This window comes from Echiichthys vipera, assembly GCF_963691815.1.
Source record: "Echiichthys vipera genome assembly, chromosome: 8".
In the NCBI taxonomy this organism is placed as follows: Eukaryota; Metazoa; Chordata; class Actinopteri; order Perciformes; family Trachinidae; genus Echiichthys; species Echiichthys vipera.
This window is the reverse complement of record NC_139833.1, coordinates 5,244,898-5,270,926: the sequence shown is the minus strand read 5'-3', so window position 1 is coordinate 5,270,926 and position 26,029 is coordinate 5,244,898. Positions and strand designations below refer to the sequence as shown.

The window sequence follows — 26,029 nt, the reverse complement described above, 5'->3', positions numbered from 1 at the left end:
CCCCGCCCCTGAGTCACAAAGAGTCTGCTTTCACTCACTTCCTGTCCAATCGGAGTCATTTTGCACTTCTCTGATTGTTTTGCATCGACTTTGAGTTTTGTTGTAGTCATTTTGAGTCTCTTTGTGGCCACTTTGCATCTCCTTTTTTCGTTCTGCTTCGATTTTTTAAACATTTGACATTTATTTGTAGTCGTTTTGCATCTCTGTGATTGTTTGGCATCTATTTGTATTCATTTGAAATGTTTTTGTGGCGTTTTGCACCCGTTTTGTGTTGTTTGTAGTTGTTATGTGCACATTTTTGATGGTTTGGTGTCTATTCTCAATCATTTAACAGGTCGTTTTGGTCCATTTGCATCTACGTAGTCATTGCTTATTTCTCTGTAGTGATTGTGTATCATTTGTATTTGTGGTCATTTCCTTTCTTTCCTATACCTCTTTTTCATCCTTCCTTACCTCTCCTCCTTCCTTTTCTATATTTCTTCCCTTGTTTCTCTTATTAATTATTTCTTTTCTTCCTGATATGAAGACCTTTAAACCAAAAGATAATTTAAAGCTGACATTTGTTTAAATTGCAGCTAAACTAAAGTCAATTTTGCGAATATCTGCAATATAGGACCTTTTAAAGGTCTTTTAAAGGTCCTATATAGTAAAAAGTGAGATTTCTAAGTCTTTTTAAAAATGTATTACAAAGCAGGTAGAGGTGCTATATAAATACTGTGAAAGTACCTAAACCCTCAATCCACAGAGAAAAACACAGCCTGTGTTCAGAAACTGCCTTTAAACGAGCCGTCGGGACTTCTGAATGGTTGTGATGTCACAACTACACTGCTATATATATATAAGTAGAAAGTTTCGCTCTGGTGCCGTTGAAACGATAACCTTCACTCGCGAGAAGAAAGACTTGTCCTCAGGCCTATCGTCTCCATCTTGAAAAGGAACCATAGCCCTAAAAAAAGTGTTCCTCTGATAATGAAGCCCAGTATCAGCTTTCATCCACATGAGCGACAATTAGTGTCTCTGCACGACGCCTCTTTTCAAATCCGTAAGACAAGCCTGGATTGAATGTTCCCCGCAAAAGTAATTATACCTGTCCTTGTTTTGTACAGCGGACGCACAAAGACTCCAGTTAGTCTGCGCCCTCGAATCATTAGACGTGTAGCTGACAGGGATTGAGAGGCGGGCGGAAAATCGCACACAGACAATATCGGCTTTCATTCTTGCATTAAACGGGAGAGAAAGGCGAGCCACGACGTGATCCAACGCGACAGACTGACAGCAGCACGAGCCGTGTCTTAAATCATCTGCTGTGTACGTGTGATTAACGCTCCATCACTATTGATTAATGAGCGGCTGCGGGCCTGATCGGGGTCATAAAGAGGGTCTGCGGTTATGTCTCAAACAGCACGGCAGATGCCAGAGAGCTCAGACTTTTAACAACTCAAAATTGCTGAATGCATCTGGGCTGATTCGTTTTGCTGTATTGAAATTAAGGCAATGCTTGTTATTTGCACTGTACGTCACACTGAGAATGCCCTCACTGTGGGACTAATTAAGGATTATCTAATCTTCACAGCAGTCATATGTATGATTGTACAATAGGACGGCCGATAGATGTAATCAGAAGATCGGCGGATCAATCCCCGGCCAATCCACGTGTCAGGCAAGATACTGAACCCCAGCTTGCTCCTGAAGGCTGTGGCATCAGTGTATAAATGTGAATTAGATTAGATTCTGATGAACAGGTGGCACCTTTGAATGTGAATGTGTGAGAAGGTGAATGTGGCGTGCACTGTAAAGCTCTTTGAGGGATATGGAAGACTAGAAAGGTGTTCAATAATGGTCCTTTTTACCATTTCAGTTATTTTTCAATTTTGTCTTTATTGAACGAATGTCCTCGCACAATAATCAGAACAAACTCTGTTCCATGTGCACGAGGAACGTTGTTTAACGCTGCTTTCAATGAACAGACTTGTTTCTCAGCCTGTCGTGGAGAAGTTATCGGAAAAGCTAAAGTTTTGGACTCATTTCCTTCCTTCTTTCCTCACTTTCCTTCTTCGGCTGATGTGGAAACAGATCTGGAGCTGTGGGGATTTCATGTGACAGAGAAACTACACTACATTATATTTAAGTTTGCAAACAAGAGCACATTTAACCAGACAATATCTGCTCTATAATGCACGTGATCAGAGATGCTAAATTCACGGGAATGTTTCTGAAATTCCAAAAGACGATGTTGTTAAAGGGAGAAACTATCGTCCAGCGTCACAAGGGGCACGTAGAAATGTTCAACAGTCTTCCCAAAGGTTTTCCAAAGTGCTGCAGAAGTGAGGAAACAGAAAAAAACACACTTCACACACACACTTATTCACACTTTCACACCTTACAGCAGCTGCAGCTTTAATGTGAGGGAGGGAACTTTTAATTTCCTCTCAAATGAAACTAATAAACGCGGAGATTCAAACGAGCAGGAACATTCTGGTCACCGCAACTCTCAGCCGCCGCCGCGGAGGACGACTGGAGATTTAATACGAAGAGCGAGAAGGATGAGAAGAGTAAGAAGAAACAAACAAACGCAACTCTGCTCGATAGTGAAAAGGAACCTCCAGAAGAAGACAAATACAGTCCAAGAACAGCAGGAGTCACTGAAGGCAAAGTGTGTTTATCACCACACTGAATCACAACAGCCAGCCTTGAAGTGGAAACAGTAAATATGACTTCAACACGAGTTAACCAGAGTAAAGAAGACACAGATATTTTGACAGGAATCAGATTTAGAACAGGTTTGAAATGTGGCGTCGAGCTGCCAGATCTGGATCCATTTAAATGAATCTTTGTTGTTATTTATAAACATAAAATGTTATTTACTTGCAATTTCTCAGCCTATGAAATATCTTTATTCATTCATCTTCAACTGCTTGTCCCTGTCGGGGTCGCGAGGGGCTGGAGCCAATCCCAGCTGACTACGAGCGTGAGTCGGGGTCCACCCTGGACAGGACGCCAGTCTATCACAGGGCACATAGAGACGAACAGAGACAGACAACCATTCACACCTACGGGCAATTTAGAGTCATCAATGAACCGAACACCTGCACGTCTTTGGACTGTGGGAGGGATTTAATTCATGCAAAAACAGTGTTTCAATCTCAGTTCAAATGTAGACTCTGCTGCATTTAGAAAACCTGAAGATAGAACAGAAAGTAAAGTTGACTGACCGCTAATCCTTTTTTAAGTATTGTCTCTTTTGTGCCTTCAACTTGGAACAAGACGTTCTTCCAGACATCCTCCATATTTCACCCAATACATTCAGATATTACAACAATAAAGACATTTAAGCTAAATGAATGTGCAGTGGATGATGATGATGAAGGCATTCTCATGTTACCTGATTACAGCTTGACCTTGTCGACCTCCTGAAAAGTTCCTCTTTCTAGAATTTCTTAATGTCAGATATTGGTGTTGGGCCAGTTATCCAATTAGTGATGTGCCAATTACTCATGTACCTATGATCAATCAATCAATCAATCAATCAATCAATCTATCTATCTATCTATCTATCTATCTATCTATCTATCTATCTATCTATCTATCTATCTATCTATCTATCTATCTATCTATCTATCTATCTATCTATCTATCTATCTATCTATCTATCTATCTATCTATCTATCTATCTTACTATCTATCTATCTATCTATCTATCTATCTATCTATCTATCTATCTATCTATCTATCTATCTACCTATCTATCTATCTACCTATCTATCTTACTATCTATCTATCCATCTATCTATCTATCTATCTATCTATCTATCTATCTATCTATCTATCTATCTATCTATCTATCTATCTATCTATCTATCTATCTATCTACCTATCTATCTATCTACCTATCTATCTTACTATCTATCTATCCATCTATCTATCTATCTATCTATCTATCTATCTATCTATCTATCTACCTATCTATCTTACTATCTATCTATCTATCTATCCATCTATCTATGTATCTATCTTTACTGGATACTTTTCTTTTTTTTAGAATTACCTATTATATTATTATGATTATATATTATATATTATTATACTTACTGTTTATCTTTATTGGAGCCTCCCAGCAAAAGCATTTCACACGATTAACATCTTTTATCACCACCACCATCATCATCATCATCATCATCATCATCATCATCATCATCATCATCATCATCATCATCATCATCATCATCATCACCATGGATCTGCAGCATCCAGCATCAAACTTGAACCCCTCCACAATAAAAGCGGTGGGCGGGGTTATCTCACGAACGTACATTTGTGGGCGACCAATCACAGCCTCCCAACAGAGACGCACCTGAGTAGCTGCCAAAGCGCGAGGCGGGTCCGGGTCCGGCTGCATAAAAGCAGGGGTCTCACATGTTCCTCATCCAGCATCAGCCTACTTCCAGTCGGACCTACACCTCTCTCTCCCTCCTTTCCCGGAGAACCACCATGCACCTGAGCGCGTACGAGTCGTGCCATTCCTTGGTCGTACTTTGCATCCTCCTGAGGAGTTGCCAAGCCTTCAAGAACGACGCAACGGAGCTCCTGTTCTCGCATGTGAGTGCACCGGTACCGGAGGTTCAGAGCAATGTGACCCTGAACCGTGCACGGACCGGCGGGAGAGGAGCGTCCGGCGCGGCGCACGACAGAGGCGGTGAGGACCGGAGGATGCTCCGCTTTATGATGCTTTGACCGGGTTTCTCTTGATTTATTTAGAGACTCTATGAGTGTGTGTGTGTGTGTGTGTGTGTGTGTGTGTGTGTGTGTGTGTGTGGTACTTTAGAATAAGTTACCCTTCATACTTTGCCTTATATCCTTTCCTTTTATGTCCTGGTATTCTTTCTAATCTGGGGTTATTTGCATGACATTAAACAGTCATGCCACATGAATACGGTCTTTCTAGTATTTGGGATTGGATTACTGTTCTCCAATCACCACAATGAGTAACAGATGAAGACAGAGCTATAGATGCATGCTGATTCATTTCCAATTTCCATTTTTTATATACCCCGCCCTGTCTTTATTTTCTGAATTCTTCATTTAAAGGTGCATAAAACTCTTGATAAAGTTCAGGTTAAAGAAGATGAACGTCTTCTTTTTTTGTCTTTAACATAAAAAAAGAAAAAATGTGGTCTACCCTTTAATCGGGCACTTAATCCCATCAACATGCCACCATCATTTACACACACCTTAATGTTCTTAAAATAGACTAAAGAAAACACACTTGCACTATCAAACAGGGACTATTTGCAAAAAGTTGCACGCATCACAAGACTCACGCAGTCGTAGGAGACCTAATATATAAAGTAACATCGCCATATAGTGTCTGTAAAGTCTTGCATTGCACAGGAGGGGGGTGTCATAGCACACTGTGTCATTCATGACCGTCCATCATCATGAGAGCCGAGGCAACACTCAGGGTAACGCACACCTGACTGGCTGTCTTCCGGGCAGGTACGAGGAGAACAACTTGAACAGGAAGCTTGTGATTGTGGCTCTGAGCTCTCCCAGCAGCCCATCGTAAAGGAGGGGAGGGAGTTCATCATCAACCACTGTCACAAAGACGAGGGGGAGGGGGGTCTGCTGTATGAATGGACCTGAGCTTGGGTTACAGCGGTGCAGGGGTGAGCAGGGGGACAGTGTTTGTAGCCCGCAGCAGAATGAAACAGTCGTAGCTGCTGCACAGAGCTAATCCTCCTTAAATCCCCGCCACACTGACAAATAAGAAAGTTTCTCTGTTACGCGTGAGGCCACATTTCCTCCGCTTTTTGAAGTAGAAAGGTCAAAGTACTATTGTGCTCCTTCGCTGAGCTCCTGTGACTCGCCGTAGGGCTGAGAAGAGCTTCATAATAACCGACATAATGTACTGAGTAAAAGGACCGGGCAGTAATCTTTCACTATTACCATGAAGTACTGACAAAGTCACCGTGATGTGTCATTTTGTTGCCACAGTCAGTGCTGAAAAGGTCATTCTGATTCCAATTAGAGCTGCAACCATTCAGCTGATTCATTGAAATTAACCAACAATCATGTTTTTAGTCAACATTCTCTTGTTTTAGTTTCTCAAATATCAGCATTTTCTGTTTCGTACATGATATTTTTGGGTTTTGGACCGTTGTTCAGATAAAACAAGACATTTGAGGATGTCACTTTGGGCTATACAGGTTTTTTTTCACTATTTACTGACAGTGTATAGACAGAAAATACTCTTTAGGTGTTTGGTTTCCCCTATATCCACGCTGCGCAGTTGCCTGATTCTCTTATTGTGTCTTTCCACAGAGCGAAGCCAAATCGGCTGCAGAGAGCTGAGGTCCACTAAGTACATCTCTGATGGCCACTGCACCAGCATCAACCCCATCAAGGAGCTGGTGTGCGCCGGCGAGTGTCTCCCCGCTCAGATGCTTCAAAACTGGATCGGCGGCGCCTACGGCAGGAAGCTCTGGGGTCGCCGCAGCAGCAGCAACCAGGACTGGCGGTGTGTCAACGACAAGACTCGCACCCAGCGCATCCAGCTGCAGTGCCAGGACGGCAGCACGAGAACATACAAAATCACCGTGGTCACCTCCTGCAAGTGCAAGAGGTACTCGAGGCAGCACAACGAGTCAGGCAACAAGTTCGAGGAGCCGGCTCTGTCTCCGCCGCAGCTCCTGCACAAGCACAAGTCCAAGAGCAAGAGGAGGCTGGGGAAGAACCGGCTGAGTGAGAACTGGCACGACGCCGAACCCTGAGACTCTATCCGATCCACGTAAACCTGCGGGAGTTTTGTCTCGGTGATATTGAGACGGGACGTCCAGAGCTTGTGGATTATCTCTCAATGTGACCGGGACTTGATTCGGGGTGAAGCTGGTTCCTCACTATGATGGAGAACTCCAAAGAGCATGCTAAGGACTTTTCTTGACATTTGAATCCTCAAGGTTAAAAGATAATGTGAACTGAACTGGGGTGTACGGTCCGAAGAGCCCTCTGGAGCCCCGAGCCAACACACATCGTCCCAGATGTAGCCACGTGCATGCGCTCCTATATTCATTTTATACGCCGAAGGAGATGTGTAGTTTTAGGCACCAACACCAGTAAACACCAAACAATCCTGTGTAAATACTTGTACAAATATCAAATCCTTACTTGCATTTTGAAGTATTGCCATGTGTTTCAAATTTTACTGTGTAAGATTTACTACGTTTGATGTAATATATTTTCTGTGGCAACATGTAAGATGATACGTTTTTGCTCGAGCGGCATCAGCAGGTGGGTGAAATCTGGAAAAGGTTTGTCATTAATCAGTCTTGTAATAACTTTTTACGAAATAAATATCACTTTTTTATAATGTGTATTGTTGTCAGTGGAGACTTTAACATGTGTTGCATCTACAGGAGGCCGCACTACAACTTATGTCAGACAGTATTGAAGTCCTAATGTTAGCTTAGACCTGGTTACTGATTAAAGTTAGAAGGAAATCTCATAATTTTTACAAGAAGACTAAACATCAGTCTTGATATAACAACATTAGATTCCTAATTTAGGGCATATGTGGATTATTTTTCATGTTTTCAGACTAATATGTATTGCGCACTTGTGCATAAGTTGAAAAAAAAGAAAAAAGTTAACTTTGGTGTGATTTTTTTTTGATGTACAACTGAGTTCTCGTGAGACTTAATACCAAACCTACTATCTGCAATGTGAGAGTACCTGAAAGTCCACATGAGGACTTATATTTGTAGCGACCTGCAGCAGCTGCGTCTCCAAAGATGCGTCAAGCCGAAGATTCTCCAGCATCCAGACTTGGATTTAAAATAAGTTTTCCTTTAAAATTAAAGTTGAATCTAAACTAAAACAACAGAAAAAAAAGAAAGAAATGTGAACTCAAGGTTTACTTTCATTTTCTGGAGCTTTCAACCCCATCACAGTCTCCATCTGCAAATGGAGTTGCTTGATTGATTAAAATACAATAACAATACATTTTTCCTCCACTTCATCCATCTTCTGATCTGACAACTGCAGTTATATTACTTTGCATATCAATATTTATATTTAACAAACAAAAGAAATGAAGAAATCCTGAAATATGATACTTAACTAGACTTATTTAATTGATATTAACAGTGGGGAACCATTAGTTGTTATGGACTATTTTAATCGTGGTATTAACTTATAACAGTTTGATTAAGGTTACACACGAACGAGTACCCCACTATAAAGGTGTAGCCCATGTATGCACTTTAGGCGCTTTGTGGTGAAAAAATAAAAGCGAAACAACCTTGACTTTTTAAATTTTCCTTCATTTATTTGTGCAAAATAAACAAGATTAGAATAACACAGAAATAAACATGTACATACAGACTTTGGCAGGTGTTCACTCTCTCAGACAGGTAAACATAGAGAATATAGACACAAAGTACACATAAGTAAAAAAAATAATAATATTGAATTGGGACAAATATACAATCCAGATGGCAAAATAGACAGGCACATAAGTTATGGATATATACAATATACATATCTGTAATATGAAGTAGGGTTTTACCTACAGGTATAAATATATAAAACAAATGTACAGAATGGAAATACATGCATACATAAATGCACAGGTGGGACAAAAGAAACCCCTGAAGCCACAAACACAACACAAAAGCAAAATACAAGCAGAATTAAATCTAAAAGAGCCTAAAAGAAGAAATTATTTACAAACAAGACAGGACTTGACTTGGTTTTCTTTTATTTTGAAAGGATCCACCGGAAGCACGTCATCACAGCGCCGTTTTGCCCAAACTCTCCATCCTCGTTGCCGGCGTGTTGTGGTTTTTCACCCCGCCCATCAGCTGTGGATGAACGGGCTTGTGAATGACCTGCCGTGACCCCTCACCCTCCACCTGATGGAGGTCAAACACACCAACGTGCAGACCGGCGGTCGTGACCCGGAGAGGCCCGCTCATCCTGGGAGTTTCCCAACTCGTGAGGCCGGGAAGAGCGACCGGCAGCCGGCGGAATGCAGCGTGGACTTCGCGGTGTCTGTGGTTCTCCCTGCCGGCGGCACCGGGGAGAGAACCGGACTACAGACACCGAAACAGTTCTGCTCGATTCTGGGTCGGCCGCTCATCAGCTACACTATCCAGGCTTTCGAGAGGTAATAAAAAATATAAAAATGAAATATGTTGCGATTAAAAAACGTCATAATACCGGTTTTTGTATGCATGTATCCAGGCAACGGTACAGGGGAAGAGGAAACAAGATTCACACGTGTGTGTGTGTGTGTGTGTGTGTGTGTGTGTGTGTGTGTGTGTGTGTGTGTGTGTGTGTGTGTGTGTGTTAGAAAGAAAGAGTTATACATGATATTCCCAACACAGAAAATTATTTTGCCACTATTTTCATTTTTCACCAACATTTCATGGTTCTTTTGTCACACTGTTCCTATTAGCTGACCTGCAGAGGTGGATAAATGCACAGGCTGACCTCGGCTTCAGCCTAAGGGCCCCAGGTGTGCAGGGGGCCCCAGGTGTGCAGGGGGCCCCAGGTGTGCAGGGGCCCCAGGTTGGCCAGGCTATTTTTTTATTTTATTTTCTAAACTGGGGTCCATATGAACATAGTCACTTAGGGCACACTCACACTGTCCGTCCGTACTGTGCCCCGTGCTTTAGGGTACTTGCCCCCCCCCCCTCTCCCCCTGCGAATGCTTCTTGCTGCCTATACGTCATCACACCGTAACACTGATTGATGACGTCATCTCATCAAACAATCGCTTTGTTTAAAAATCTTTCCGTAGACCTCAGAGTTTTTGTGCGTCTTGTCGACTGTTTTTGAATCTTTTCATCGACCAAATCTGCAGTAAAAACTCCACCTCCACATCACACCAACGTGAACCTTTCACCGCCATTGTTTTAAATGTCCGCGCATGGTCCCTCCTTCTTTTTTCTATGTCCCAACAGGCACACAGAAAATGATGTCAGCCTTAGGCCTCATGCTCGTACACTTATGCATGCTCGGGCTCATACATGTGCAAACGCGCTTTACCAAAGCCCACCTCTCCCAAACGGGCCGTGGCCGGCAAGCGTGCCGCTCCTAAGCGCGGTACGGTTGCACTCACACTGGTCAAACAAACTAGACTTTAGCTGTGAAACGCGCTTGGGCACGGTACGGATGGACAGTGTGAGTGCGCCCTGAGTGACTAATACAGGACATATTCAACCAATTAGCTGCAGAAAAACACAACGCATGAAAGAACGGGACCCAGATCTGCTAAAGAAAATCCCTAAATTGAAAGGATTTTTGTGCTATATGGTGACACATATCGTTATGATATGAGATTTGAAATTATTGTTGTGCCCAAATGTCCCTGCCTGCTCTAGAGCTGCAGTGCCGTGAAAGTTTAATGCTCTTCTTTTGCCGTTCTGCCTCCTCCTGTGGCTGTGACGGTGACAGCAGCAGCAGTGGGCTGTTAGACTGAAAACACACACCTGAGTTGACACTTTTATCCAACATGTGGGACAGGCGGGCACACATTCCCCAATGCCTGATTGATTTTTGCAGATAAATAGCGAACCCCATACCTTTAAAAAATAGCATTTAAAGAAGAATGATGAGCCACTCTCACGGCTCCTGGAAAAGAACGCCGTGAGTCATGAGCGCCCATTAAAGAGACGTATTTCCCTTCACTAAGTTACAGTACATCATAAATATGTGGAGGAGAAGGTTCCAGATGCTAGTCACTGATCTGCCGTGCACTGTGTCTGCATGTCTGAAGCACGTTGATGTTTTAATTCACAGACAATAATACAGCCGACTACACACTGCCAACAGTGTACGAAGGCACGTGTTTGTGAAGTAGAAAGTGGCAGCGCCAGTGTGTTCTGTTGATTAGGTGGTTAGCACTGTCGCCTCACAGCGAGTGGGTTCCTGGTTCGAATCCCAGGTGGGGCCTTTCTGTGTGGAGTTTGCATGTTCTCCCCGTGTCTGCGTGGGTTTTCTCCGGGTTCTCCGGTTTCCTCCCACAGTCCAAAGACGTGCAGGTGTTTGGTTCATTGATGACTCTAAATCACCCGTAGGTGTGAATGGTTGTCTGTCTCTGTTCGTCTCTATGTGTCCTGTGATAGACTGGCGTCATGTCCAGGATGTACCCCGCGTCACGCCCGATGTCAGCTGGGATCGGCTCCAGCCCCGCCGCGACCCCGACAGAGACAAGCGGTTGAAGATGAATGAATGAATGAATGAATGTTCAGTGCTGTGATATAGTGTCACCCATCTGCAGGTGGACACAGAAAACCAGGGCAGCGTTAAAAAACTATCTTCATAATTCGATAAGACCGGATTAATCCCTGTTTGGTTTGAGGTTAAACTCTAGTTTTGTAAGGTGCTGTTAAAAAATTAAGCTACATTTTCCTAAAATTTGAATTTGGTTATTGTTTTTATCAAAGGATTTGAGTCTTTCTTCCATCACCGGAGGACAGACTGATGTTTTCTACAGATTTCAGGCTCCATGACGGTGAAGTGAAGGTGGATGTTTACACCGTGTGGTGGTTTTTGCCTGACCCTCGTTACAACAGTACAATAACAACCGGTGTTTATAATCAGAAGTGTGTCCTCTCAGCTCGTTGTCGGTGTTTACATGTCAGGAAATGAATGCAGCAACATCCTGGGACTGGAGAGCAGGGTGGGGATGCTGCCTGTGTGGCCCGTAGACTGGATATAAAGATGGGGGACGCGCCTCTGCTTCCTCCCACTGTACATAAGTAAAGACTATGATATCCTGGATATGGGAGCTGCTGTCTTTATAATTCCCTCCTGAGTCTGCGAAGGACTGATCGGGCCATGTCGAAGTCCCGCCCATACACCCACCTAACCAATCAGGAGTCAGTCACAGCTGTCAATCATTACGTTTCACCTCGTTATAGCATCAGATATCTAAATACAACCAAACTTATCAGAAAAAAAGAAACACTTAACAAACATCATCATGATAAAAAAAAATTAAGCCTGCCTGAAATGACAGAAACCATCTTTGGTTGGTGACTACAGAGAGGTCAAAGGTCAACAGTGTCTATGCTGACAACAGTTGGATCAATCTGAGACTGCTCACTCATCAGTAGAGATGCATTATTATGTTAGTGGAGCTTATTCTGTACAGTTATGATATTAGCATCACTTAAAAAAACAACAATTATTTCCCACTGTTGAAGGGATTAGTGGATGATTTATTATCCACCAACAATTTAGATCATTTGTCGATCAAACAAGTCATTTTTTAAAATTAATAATTCAACATTAATCAAGATTGATCCCACTGATGTGACTTTTTGTCGTTGTTTTCATTTGTTTATTCCCCCTTTGGTGCCAAGAAAACAAAGAAATCTTAATGATTACTAGATTCTTGCTAGGACTTGGTGTCACTATCCCATGATGCTCAGCTCAGTCATAATGATGGAGATGTTCTCTGAGTGGGGATGGATTGAGAGATTTGGGAATTGACCGTCTGGTGCCACCAGTCCGACACATCATCAGTTGTGTGCCACAGTCTCTTAGGGCGTTTCGGGCTTTTCTCACAACACACCCTCCTCCGTGGCTGGCCCACCGCAGGCTCATCAAATCTGGGCGTGTGTCACACTGGGGGCACCCTGCGGCCATCTGGCAGCCGGTCTCCTTTCTCTTCAGCCACAACCAATGACTGCTCCTTTCGGCAGCACTGGCTAACTCCTTGATGGTCTTCTGTTGAGTCTGCCCTCTGATGCCAACCTCCTTCAGGAGCCTTGTGGTGGAACTAGCTACAAATCCCCTACAGCCAACCTCCACTGGTCGCACCTTTACGCTCCAGCCCCGATCCTCTGCCTTAGCTGCCTCACTGGCGAACCGCAGGCTCTTCTTTCGCATGCTTCACTAATTATAACAGATACATAACTATGTCTTTGAGGGAGAAGCACTTCAGTCATACAACCAACCTTTAAGCACATTTATTCTACGTCTGTTGTATGAAATGTGCTATATAAATAAACTTGACTCGACTGTAACATAAGCGTCTTTCACAGGAAAATAACTGATATAAAGCCTTGAAGTGAATAAAAGCCTTCTTGACCTTTTAACACAACGTTTAGCCAATGTTGACTTGATGCAGCACAGCAGACAAACACGGGCGATCGGTGAATGTCTTTGCTGGGAGGCGGATCGCAGTCAACAAGGCAAATATCATCCAATGAATCAGTCCGCCCCTAATCTGTAAGATAAACAGCAAAAAGCCAGCAACCAGTTAGCCCAGCGTGGCAGAAAGACTGGAAACAGGGGTAAACATTCACATTATTACAGTACTTTTGTATATATTACTATTCTAAATTAATATTTTATATAAATATTGTTTTATATTACTGTTTTTCCAAATATTTAGTATATTGTATGTGTATATTGTTGTTAATATGTTGCTTGTATAGCTGGAGTTTGCACCGAAAAATAATTTCCCCCTAAGATTATTAAAGTTTTTCTGATTCTATTAAACTTGCTAAATTTGCTGGATTTATCTTCTCAAATCAGAGGATTTTCTGGTTTTCTCTTTTTCAAGTCCCCGTATATTTAATGTCTTTGGGTTTTGGGCTCTTGGTTGGACGATCCAAGTATTGTGAAGACATGGCCTTGGGCTCTGGGAAATCTAAACCAGCATTTTTCTTTAACATTCTCCAGATTAAATCAGAAAAAAATGAATAGATCACAGCTCTGATTTCTTAATCTCAGACGCTGAGGACGACGTGTTCTGCCTATCCTCCCTCGTGTTTCTGACTTCTCACCTGAGCGGACGCTGTGTTCTTGCAGGGTGTCGTGGATCCAGAGAGTTGCGGTCGTCGTCGCCAAAGAAAACATGGACCTGATGACGGACATCGTTCAGCGCTTCCAGCACAGGAAGGTTCGAGCGGTGCCGGGCGGCTCGACTCGTCACAGGTCGATATGTAACGGCGTCCTGGCTCTGGGCGAGGAGAGGCCAGAGGTGGTCATCATCCACGATGCTGTGCGGCCTTTTGTTGAGGAGGACTTTCTCTACAAGATCGCCATGGCTGCCAAGGAGCAAGGGGTCAGTGTGATAAGAGCTGTCTTCACTAAAACACCCGAGTATTCAGATGGATAAGAACTGAAACCCCTGCAACATGTCACATCTGCTGCTTTTTCTCATCTACATCAAGGTCTTTTTTTTATTTTATTTAACTATGTTTTCTCCTTTAATGTTGGTTTATCCGGTCAAGTGGAACTTTGGTACCAAATACATGAGGCAATATATTAGATTGTATTATTTGAACAGTTCAGCAACTATTCTGATAATGACTTCATCATTTTTCAAGCAGAAATGTCAGGATTTGCTGCAGTTTTGTCTTTATTCAGGGCTGCAGATTACAGTTATTTTCGTTATCTATTGTCTTCCCGATTAATTTATTAATTGTCTGCGTGGAAATTGCCCGCTCCATTTTCCCAGAGTCCAAGGTGACGCCTTTAAATATTTAATTTAATTTGGCCAACAATCAAAAACTTCAAAATATGACATTTGTGTGAATGGTTGTCTGTCTCTGTTCGTCTCTATGTGCCCTGCGATAGAGTGGCGTCCTGTCCAGGGTGGACCCCGCCTCACGCCCAATGTCAGCTGGGATCGGCTCCAGCCCCCCGCGACCCCGATAGGGACAAGTAGTCAAAGACAGATGGATGGATAATCGTTAGTTGCAGCTCTATACCAGACAAACATCTCAGTAATTTCCCGGCAATGGACATTCGTCACTATCTTCAGACGTTTGATTTCCATTTCTGCCAGAGGAAGCATCCAAAGCTCAGTAAATGTCAGAAGCTGGAAACAATCGTTATGAAAATGATCTCCAAAGCTTCCATTTGTAAATATGAGTTAAAGATGTGAAACCTCTTTGGGTTGTCAGTGTTTCCAGCAGCAGATGAAGGCAGGATGTGCCTACGTCCAAGAGCGCAGCACTTCAGAGACGGATGCTAATGCGTCTACAAATAGAGGAAACAACCCCAAAATGCCAGTAGGTCCTCATGCTCGGAAAACGTCGTACAGTTAATTCAATCTGTAGCTCAAACTTCATTTCTTAAACCGGAGACTGTCAGTTAGGTAGAGCGCAGAGTGTGACAGAAGTCTGTCACAGGTCTAAGGTCAGTTGGTAGAGCAAGTGGGCCAATGTCCGAAAGGGTCGGCGGTTCGATCCCCGCCCTGCCCTACTTGTGTCATGGTCCTTGTGTCCTTGGGCAAGACACTTCACCCACCTTACCTCCTGTGAATGTGTATGACTACTGTATGTTTGAGGAGGTGGTCGGAGGGGCCGTAGGCGCTGATTGGCTGCAACGCTTCCTTCAGTCAGCCCCAGGGCAGCTGTGACTACTGCGTAGTTTACTGTGTAGGTCTGTGTGAATGGCTGGAACCTGGACTCTGTAAAGCGCCTTGGGCACTGAGAAAGACGCTATATAAATCTAAGCCATAATAATAATAATAACATCAGCCGCAGTTACAGGAATCAAACCTTTCACCTGGTGGGATGATGAAACACACCCAACACTGAAAATATCACAAAGTCAAGTCTCCCAGTTGGGTCCAGACCAAAGAAGACACACTGTTCTCGCGATCACACACACCTGAAGGCCTTTCCATCCTTTCTCAGAAACAGTTTATCAGACTGACGGATGCATCGCTCCCGGCGGTGGCGTTTATTCTGTCAGTGATAGATGGAAAACATTCGGGTCGAAGTCACGGTCGCTGTGACGAACGCCCTCGCGCATCAGTCTCATAATGATTCATGCTCAGACTCTGCTCAATGCAGGTCACACAGGTTGTAAATGAAAGCAAGAGCTCCCTGACATGAGGCCAACGTGTGTGTGTGTGTGTGTGTGTGTGTGTGTGTGTGTGTGTGTGTGTGTGTGTGTGTGTGTGTGTGTGTGTGTGTGTGTGTGTGTGTGTGTGTGTGTGTGTGTGTGTGTGTGTGTGTGTGTGTGTGTGTGTGTGTGTGTGTGTGTGTGTGTGTGTGTGTGTGTGTGTGTGTGTGTGTGTGTGTGTGTGTGTGTGTGTGTGTGTGTGTGTGTGTGTGTGTGTGTGTGTTTCTGACTCTGTGTGTTTGTGTGTTTTTGAGTTTCTGACTCTGTGTGTGTGTGTGTGTTTCTGACTCTGTGTGTTAGTGTGTGTGTGTTTGTGTGTGTGTGTGTGTTTCTGAGTTTATGACTCTGTGTGTGTGTACGTGTTTGTACGTGTGTACGTGTGCATGTACTTTTGATTGTGTGCGTGTACTTTTGACTGTGTGTGTTTCTGACTGTGTGTGTGTGGGTTTCTGACTGTGTGTGTGTGTGTGTGTGTGTGTTTCTGACTCTGTGTGTGTGTGAGTGTGTGTGTGTGTGTTTCTGACTGTGTTTGTGTGAGTGTGTTTCTGACTCTGTGTTTGTGTGTTTCTGACTGTGTGTGTGTGTGTTTCTGTGTTTCTGACACTTTGTGTGTGTGTGTGTGTTTCTGACTCTGTGTGTGTGTGTGTGCACGCGTGTGTGTGTGTGTGTGTGTGTGTGTGTGTGTGTGTGTTTGTGTGTGTGTGTGTGTGTGTGTGTGTTTCTGACTCTGTGTGTGCGTGCGTGTGTGCGCTCTGTGATGAACCTTCACAGCAGGCGGTCTGGTCTTCATTATCTTGCCAGTGTCCGGTTGCCAGCAGATTCATCTTGTGAAACACGCAGAACACATGTTTGCTTTCCTTTCATTTGCGCGATGTTCCTCCCCGCGCACGCTCGCTCGCCGTCGACTCCTGGAATCATGCCTTCCATCAATCATGCCGCAGCGAGCTGAAAATATTATCTCAGAAATGCTGATTATTTTCGTATTCCCGAGAAGTACGAGCAGTGCCTGCTCCGGCTGTGCTTGTTCAGATGGATTTATGTTACTGATAATACGGCTCCTGACTCAAAGTATGATCAGGGAAATATTCTCCTTTAAATGTAGTCATGGCAACACTATCAAGATCATTTGACCAAGAGAGAAAATCTGAACAAAGTTTCCACTTGTTAGCTTTTTACAGCTTTCCACCTCATGATCCTTATCAGTTTTTTCATGGTTATGTTTTATTATACTGTTATAAAAGTTGTTAACCGTGATTTTTAGTCTAAAGGTTTTACATCATTTCAACATTTATCGTTTTCACCTCTAAATGTCACTTCACAAAAGTGTAAAATGCAATAATTTCGGGGTTTGCGCTCATTTAAAGTGTTTGGAAAATATTAGCCCCACTGAGGTTACTCCAGTCTAGACATTTTTATTCTTCCGTGTACATTTACACACAAACCTGGCTGTAAAGCACGCTAATTTATGTTTTTATAATAAATAATAAATTATGTTGTTGCAATTTTCATATTAAAAAAAGCAAGACGAAGGATCATTACAGCCCCAAGTGCCAACATGGCAAAAGGCTTTTGAGAAATGCTAAAATCGTCAGTATATAATTTCACTTTGAGACTAATTTCACTCTTTACAGATCTTGTCTAAGGTTCAAAACAACAAAACAAATACTAAAAACTGTTTTTGTTCGGCCCAGGCAGCGGGAGCTATCCGACCTCTTGTTTCCACGGTGATAGCCACGACATCGGAGGGCTACCTGGATCATTCTCTGGAGCGGGCCAAGTACCGAGCCAGCGAGATGCCTCAGGGATTCACGTACGATGTCATCCGTCAAGCCTATCAGAGGGTACAGTCTGTTGTTTTATTTACTCTGGACACAAAGAGGGCATGTGGGTGATGATAACAATCATACATGATACCAAAGAAAAGGATCCCAGCATGTGCTCACATGGCAGGAAATTAAATAGAAGAAGAAGAAGAATTCCTTTTATTAATCTTGCAAGGGGAAATTCAATTTTCTCACTCTGTTGTTGTTATTATACAGGTTACACACACACAGGCCCAAAATACACACACTTACAGACAGGACCTATATACATGCAATACATGGAGAGATGTCAGTGCGAGGGGGGCTGCCAATGGCTCAGCGCCCCGAGCAGTTGGGGGTTCGGTGCCTTGCTGCAGCAGCACCTCGGCAGTGCCCAGGAGATGAACTGGCACCTCTCTAGCCACCAGTCCACGCTCCATTCATGGTCCACACAGGGACTCGAACTCGAGCAGAGTCACCTATGGACTGAACTACTGCCGCCCCAAGTAGACACACACACACACACACACACACACAGGCCCGAAATACATGCAATTAATGGAGAGATGTTAGAGCGAGGGGGCTGCCAATGGCTCAGCGCCCCGAGCAGTTGGGGGTTCGGTGCCTTGCTGCAGCAGCACCTCGGCAGTGCCCAGGAGATGAACTGGCACCTGTGTGTCGCTAGTTCCAGGTTATAAAAGATACAGAGCAAAAAGTGATGTTCTGTGAGTTCTGTTAATCAGTGAGAGAGAGAGAAGAAACGAGAAAAGAAAAGAAAAGAAAAGAAAAGAGGAGGTCAGTGGCGGCAGAGATCCTCTGTGTCGGTGTCACTGAAAAGTGCAGCCTCTTGTGGCAGACATTGTTTTTGTGGTAACCTGTTAATTATAGACGTCCCGTCCTTGTCCCATAAGTGATGTGGGTTTAACAATCCATGTTGTGATTAAGGCATCCCACTCAAATTTGCTTGTCGAAATGTTTTCTGGAAAGTTAAATATCCACAGATATTTAAAGAGAGGGAGGGAGAGAGAGAGAGAGAGAGAAAGGGAGGGGGAGAGAGAGAAAGAGAGAGAGGGAGGGAGGGAGGGGGAGAGAGAGAAAGATAGAGAAGGAGGGGGAGAGAGAGAAAGAGAGAGAAGGAGGGAGAGAGACAGGTAGAGAGAGAGAGAGAAAGGAAATATTCTCACACCTATTTTCCTTATTAAACATAAAAATACGACCGTCTAAGTTCACGTCTAACCCTTGTTGTTAAACCTTTAGTTAAACTGGACAGAAACAATATAAAACTCACTCAAAAAGGTTAGTTTTTTCCCGCCGTTCCAAGACTCACACCTCTGGTTTTGTGTATATAATAAACCCTTCATTTGCCGGCTCATGTGCGGTTTTTACTTGCCGTGGCTCTTTATCGTTGCCGGCCTCTTTGTGAGAGCGGGCCGCTCAGTGCAGCTCCTTGAATGAAAAAATATAATAGAGTAAGAGTTGAATTTCCCCATTGTGGGACAAATAAAGGAATTCTTCTTCTTCTTCTTCTTCTTCTTCTTCTTCTTCTTCTTCCTCTTCTTCTTCTTCTTCTTCTTCTTCCTCTTCTTCTTCTTCTTCTTCTTCTTCTTCTTCTTCTTCTTCTTCTTCTTCTTCTTCTTCAGAGGCAGATCATCAAACTAGCAAAATGAAATGACTTTATATGCCCATCCCTAGCGCAGCATTTAAATGTTGATTTTAAAATTTGAATATCAAGGTTAGGAAGGGCTTCAAAGCTTCAAATTGTTCAATAATAATAATAAATATTAATACTTTAATCATAAAGTGAGCTAACTACCAGGGGAAAAGTACAGTGGTTGCATGTATGGATGTAACCCCATCATGTATTGTTATACATACATAACATTTATTCTGTGCAACCGAAGAAATCCAGCATTTTCCAGGAGTTGATTTCTCCAACAGCTACATTTGTGAAATAAAAACCCCACAAAATATCCCAGGATGACAAATCAAGTCCTGCAGACGCGTGCCGCTTACCCCCAGTGTCAAATAATTGCACAAAAAAGTCTCTTAAATCTTATGAAAATGACTGGTTGGGATTTATGCTCTTAAAAACTACACCACTTAGATGACAAAGGACTTTATGGTGCTCATACATCACAACGGGCCTTTACAGTCCTTCATTGTTCAGCTGATGTGCCAGAACCTGCAGGGTCTCGCGCTGAATAGCTCGTAGCGTGGGTGCTATCACTTTCACTTGGCCTGTGCTGCGTCTGGGAACAGAAATGACACGTTAATATATTCTGCCACACTGCAGCAGATTAGTCTGTGGAACAAATGTGAACAAAGGCTCAGTTGGAAAAACGGGGGGAGAGAGCACTGCAATTGCATGGCACATTTAGGTGGAGTCGGATTAATAGTCTGCACAGTCGAGCGCATTTTAATATGTGTACCTGAAAAAATGGAAAGAATTTACCCACTGACGTAAACCGTAAATGTGTTGATTCTTTTTTTTTTTTTTTAAGCAGGGGCTTTTTGCTCGGCAGGCTGATGCGAGCCAACTTCGTGTGAAACTCGACTTGCAGAAGTTGACCTTGTTTATTTCAATTTGCTATTTCAGCCTTGACTCCCAACGAGATGTTTCTTTTGATAGCCACGATATTTGGAGGACGCAGTACGTCTCCAATTGGAGCCCTGTTTGTCTGCAGTTATTTTTACTCCTGGCACACGGGGGATATATTCGGATTGCTTTGAGAGCCCTGTTGGCTTTGGCCCCTTTTTAGAAAATGAGCTCACACTTATGCCGCGGTGTCAAAACCAGTCAAGTCGCAAAAATTCAAAGCGGGGTGGTCGCTGGAGAAAGAGAAGGTTGGCGGACGTTAGTGTCCCTCTTTCTACTCCTGGTGTTCTCCCCCCCTCTTCAACCTTTCAAAAGACAGGGAAAGTGTCAGGTTAGGACTGTAGGACATGCTCGTGAAAAAACCTCTGATAGCTGCACATTTGTAGTTTGACATCCATTGAGAGTCGAAGGACTTAGCAGTGAAAAGACAAAGGGGGAGACACTTTATCCAGTCCCCAGCGAAAGCTTTTGTAACGGGAGAAAATTCTAAAGGTTAAATTACCTCAAGACCGAGAGCATATTTCTGCTGTGATTTCTTTCTCCAGTTCCAGTGTCCATGGAATAAAAGAGCCCTCTCTTGTTATCGCTTGATAAAATATTACCCAGGTATAATCTCAGGTAGCATGGATGTGTCTTTGTAGTCCTGAATGTACTTTAAACCAAATTAGCTCATCGCATCAATCCAAACTTCCATGTGATCCACACAAGTTGAGCTTTCCCAGCCGTGAGTCAAAGCACAGGTAAAATGTTCATTGGTACAATATCAATTCACTTTAAACGTAGAAGCTAAATGCGTTTTGTAGGTCTGGGTTTAATGAAAACAACAAAACACAATATTCTGATTCAAATCCATTTTCATTTAACATCCGGAATCGATCTTTTTGGTGTCATATGAAACCGGAAGACCTCAGGAATTGGTACCACGTCGTGCTAGCTTGTTCGGACGGAGGTTGATGATGCTCCAGAGTTAGGGCGCAATCACACTGTCCTTCCGTACCGTGCCCAAACAGGTTTTACGAGTAAAGCCTAGATCGTTTGACCAGTGTGAGTGCAACCGTACCGCGCCTAGCTGTGGTCAGCTTGCTGTCCACGGCCCGTTCTAGAGAGGTGGGGTTTTGTAGAGCGTGTTTGCACGTACTAGCACGAGCGTGCGCACGTGTACGAGCACGAGCATTTTATGTGCGCCTGACGTCATTTTATGTGCGCCTGTTTCGACATAGAAAAAAGACAGAAATTATGCGGACATTTAACAACAACAATGGTGGCGAAGGGTTCACGTTGGTGTGATGCGGAGGTGGAGTGTTTACTGCAGATTTGGTCGATGAAAATATTCAAAAACAGTCGACAAGACGCACAAAAACTCCGAGGTCTACGGAAAGATCTGGAAACAAAGCGACGCATTACGATGACGTCAATCAATGTATGTGACGTGTTACGGCGTGATGACGTGTGGACAGGCAAGAAGCATTTCCGCGAGGCCCAGGCAGTGTGAGTACAAACGGGCCTGGAGGGGGGGACAAGTACCCTAATTAAAAATACATCAAGCTAAAAACACAACATCGACATGACATGACGCATGTGTTAGCAAACAGCGGGCTAGTCCAATATCCAGCAACATGATTTAGATCAGGCAAATGTTCAACAAATAAAAAGACTAATCGACTCACCAGCTGTTAACACACAGACTCCGATTCTCTGTGCTACAGACGGATTTTGAGTTTTATTTCCAATTAAATCAGAATTTTATTTCACTTTTAAACGGAATATTGTACCCAACAAGAACAAGAGCAGACATTATTGTGGACAACTTTTACAATTGGAGTCTGTACTCCAGCGTTAACATGCATATCCAGATTTGCTTGATATAATTTCTAATTAGTTAAATTAGACCTTTGATCTTTTTTGGCTCGTAAAAATATTTTTCAGACCTTTTTGTATTCGCTTTACCCTTTCCAAAGTGACATTCTGCTGATCAAGGCTGATCTGTCCTTCCTGCCTTTCGTAACATCTGCAGCCATAGTCATGCATGTTTTTGTGTAACAGGTAACACATTTACTTAGCCTGTTTTTTTCATAGTCGATAAAAGCATCACATTTGCATGTGTAGCGTTTCCTTCCAATGAAATATACCAGAACCACATGTTCTTACCTACTAATGAGCCTTGGAACTTTCCTGAGTTGAAGAACGAGGGAAAATAAAGCCCTGGCACAAACAATGTCACATCTCTGCTGTTGAAAAGGGGCCGTAAAGTGAAAGACCATTTTATGAGTTACTGCTTTTATGATATACTGTATACTGTATGTTTGGAAATGTATTTTTTGGTCATCCAGCACAAATGAATTCCTTCGGTTAACACTGTTAGGGCGTTTGGATTAAGAGAATGAAGTAAACAAGAAGCAACAGCTCACCGCTAAGCTCTGAGACCATGTTTAGCCATTTGTGCAGCATTCGGTTAAGCAAGAAAACACATCACGTCTTGCAGACAATGTGGAAAAATGTCTTTATGATGTGATGAAACCAAATTCAGAGAGATACGAGTGTTACAGTACAATTCAGGGCCAGCAGTCCGTCGGCCAAAGAACACAGTGTCCTCTGAAGTGTCTGCGGAAAAATGTGGTGATGGCAACATCATGTTGTGAGCCTGTTTCTCTTCTTTACAAACACTAGCTCTGATCATGATTCAATTTATGAAAGGCTTCAGATATGTTTGGTCAAGTATGTGCAGAAAGTTCAGGTTGAAGAAGAATCGCTCGAGGTGATAGAAATATGTTTGGGACCAAATGATCTTAGGAATGTCTGGACAAAAGAAGAAGCTTCTCAAACAATCGGTAAATCAGAAAGTACTCAGCGGTCCATGTTCTTCAGAGTCTGAACTGAAAAGAACAATGAGGCATTTCTGAGCTGCAGGTGTACTAAGGAGATTTAGATGCTGATACTGAAAGATAAGGTCTTTCAATAATAGTTTTTTAATGTGATATTATTGGCCATTGGGAGATGGGGCCTAAAAAAGGGGATGTTGGATGTTTGGGTTGGTCCGTTGAAGGCTTTGGTGCTGAAATCTAACCAACCATTGGCCAAATTGCCATTAAACTTGGTTTGTATATTCATGATTTGCAGAGGATGATTCCTTATGAAGTTACTGACCCTCCTGACCTTTTCCCCTACCAATCTTAGGCAAACTCTTAATTGTAGACTGGTGTGAAGTTTAACGAGCACATTCCCATTCCATTCTTGGACTTTTCATGGGGTTTTCCCTCGCAGCACCCTCAGACCAAAATCTCAAACTTTCACACAGATATCTCATAAACCGATCGGCGTTATTGCCACGAAATCGAAGCAGAACGTCAAGTTTCCATGGAAAGGACACAAACCGTAAACTCGAATCCCCTAATATCGACTCTAAGAATTCAACTACTGTTTTATTCTTGAAACTTCATGAGTATCAAGAATAGTAGGAAGTAGGAATCTTAGCCATTGTCTGTCGATTGGATGGATTGGCATAAAATTTTGTAAAGACATTTATGATCCTCAGAGAATTAATCCAACTGACTTTGGCGATCCACTGACTTGTCCTCTAGCGCCTCCATGAGGTTGGCTTTTGAGGTATGTTATAAGTTCACTGTAACAGAGAAATGGTAGAAACATTCAACTTCACCTCAAGTAGTAGCAGTAGTAGTTGTAGTAGTAGTAGTAGTTGTAGTTGTAGTAAAGTAAAAACCAGCATATTTCATTGTCATTGTGAGCATGCTGATGTTAGCATTTAGCTCAAAGCACATGTTCCCAACTACAGCCTCACAGAGCGTCTACTTTTAGTTTTGTAGCAATTTTGCTCAATTTGGCCTTCCACCATTTTTAAATGGAGTTTATGTGATGGTCTGTCCATTCAAATAACAGTACGCTCATTACATATGTCTGTTAGTGAGTTTGTATATGTAACAGGGCTTCCTGTTCCAGCACTGCAGTGGAACAACATGGTGTACCACAGTTCCACTGAGTGTGATGGAAATATATTGTTGTCAACCCTTGTCGTCCCTCTCTGTTGTGTCCCCTCTGCAGTGCAGTGAGTCAGACTTTGAGTTTGGCACCGAGTGTCTCCATTTGGCTCTGCAGTACTGTGGCACCAATGCCAAGCTCATCCAGGGTCCGCCAACACTGTGGAAGGTGAGCTCGCCAGAGACATGTCTCGGGTTGGGGATTGTGGATTTGGTGACATGTTGGCTACCCCAGCTGCATGACCACTGCGGATTTATCATATGGGCACAAACAAAGCTTATGAATTGGATGTGAGGGGCGCTGGCAGAAGAGGAAGCAGCAATACATTGAATGTGACGTCCAGGATTAACATATAGAAATGAATTTGAATGTAAATGTTCTGTACTTAACCCTCTATAAGACCATGTAACTTTCTGCCTTAAATGTTCACCAAAATGACAGAAAGACTCAGTCATGAAGATAGTTTTGGTTTTATGTGCCGGGGCTCTGAGATTTCCGTCTCCACCCTCAATATAATGGACGTGGACAGAATGTTGTTTGTGGTGCTCAAAGCATTGAAGAAGGACATTTAAATAACATATGAAGAGCAATTTGTCTTTCCAGAAACAATGCCTTGGTTACTCTGGATAACCCAGAGTGGTGGTTCCCAACCTTTTGCACGTGATAAATACAAAGCCATGAGTCCACGCCGCACGTTGGATGTTGATGAGATTGAAGGTTTTCGACCAAATAGTCTCAGGATCTATAAAACCACAGGAGCTGAACCGTGAAGTTTAGCCAAATGAGTCTGATAATGGATGAAAAATGACGGCTGTGTTTCCGACGTTAATTTCCCACACAGGAAAAAACAGGAACATGTCGTGTGTCGTTCTTCCAGCAATGCAAACTCAGCTGGGTCACAGGAAAGTACTAGCTCTAGTCTTAGAGTAGCAATGGCAGATTAGAAAATAGTCACAAGAATGAACATGATTTTGCGTAGTAGAATTAATTTCCTGTCTCGTGACACTGTTAAACCATCGATCTTCCATCCACCTTCAGTGTATTTGGGTGGTTGGTTATTATTCAGATATCTGGAAATCTTTGCACATAATACCTAAACTGTCTTTATTGCCAAACACATCTTCAGATAGAAATATTTTGAGTCAACTGGTCCTTTAAACCCAAGTCATTTTGTCCTCTAGGTAACCTACAAAAAGGATTTGGCTGCTGCAGAGTCCATTATCAAAGGTGAGTCACCCTCTTTATGCATTTGCCATTATTGTTATTTCCTGTATGTACTGTGTATAGTGGACCTTTTCATCCTCTTATAACACACACACACACACACACACACACACACACACACACACACACACACACACACACACACACACACACACACACACACACACGATGAATCCATGTAGACGTGTTTACATGACAGGCTGAAGGCAGTAGATCTTCTCAGACACGTTAAATGATCGGAAATGAGCAATAGAACGTTTTTTTGTCCCTTTTTGTTGGCGATAATAAATCTCCCCTCACTGTACTGAGAGCGATACATTCTTTGGAGCATTGTTCAGCGTGGTTGGAACAGGCCGGGTGAAAAGCAGTCTGTGAAATACTACGGAGAGCAAGTCAGGACAAGGGATACTATCACAATCGGAGACATGGAAATAAACACAGCCCCATATTTCACCCTAGCAGCACCTGGACCAACAGTTACCTGTTTGATGGTGGCACACGGTGCACAGTGATTGTTCCCAGAGCCTCTGATGTGAATGAAGTC

General features: G+C 43.1%; 2 protein-coding genes across 3 annotated transcripts in view; both read left to right on the top strand.

The window, feature by feature from the left end:
• Nucleotides 1–4,465: 4,465 nt before the first annotated feature.
• On the top strand, nucleotides 4,466–7,342 carry sostdc1a (sclerostin domain containing 1a). The gene is made up of 2 exons (XM_083918927.1): nucleotides 4,466–4,693; nucleotides 6,319–7,342. The coding sequence occupies exons 1-2, from the start codon at nucleotides 4,489–4,491 to the stop codon at nucleotides 6,765–6,767; spliced, it is 654 nt and encodes a 217-aa protein (XP_083775053.1). The 5' UTR covers nucleotides 4,466–4,488; the 3' UTR covers nucleotides 6,768–7,342.
• A 1,514-nt stretch (nucleotides 7,343–8,856) lies between these two features.
• crppa (CDP-L-ribitol pyrophosphorylase A) overlaps nucleotides 8,857–26,029 on the top strand; it is a 53,797-nt gene continuing 36,624 nt past the window's right edge. The window contains exons 1-5 of one of the 2 annotated variants that reach the window (XM_083918505.1): nucleotides 8,857–9,160; nucleotides 13,822–14,077; nucleotides 17,562–17,711; nucleotides 24,325–24,429; nucleotides 25,443–25,488. In XM_083918505.1, the coding sequence (XP_083774631.1) occupies nucleotides 8,910–9,160; nucleotides 13,822–14,077; nucleotides 17,562–17,711; nucleotides 24,325–24,429; nucleotides 25,443–25,488 (808 nt within the window). In that variant the 5' untranslated portion in view covers nucleotides 8,857–8,909. The remainder of the gene's footprint in view (nucleotides 9,161–13,821; nucleotides 14,078–17,561; nucleotides 17,712–24,324; nucleotides 24,430–25,442; nucleotides 25,489–26,029) is intronic. The other variant, XM_083918506.1, reaches the window with a different exon arrangement.

What these genes read in the sequence shown, in the direction of transcription:
- sostdc1a (XM_083918927.1), top strand. Translation starts at nt 4,489, where the DNA reads ATGCACCTGAGCGCGTACGAGTCGTGCCATTCCTTGGTCGTACTTTGC. An exon ending in CGCGGCGCACGACAGAGGCG is followed by an intron (nt 4,694 to 6,318) that starts GTGAGGACCGGA and finishes GTCTTTCCACAG; the next exon opens with AGCGAAGCCAAATCGGCTGC.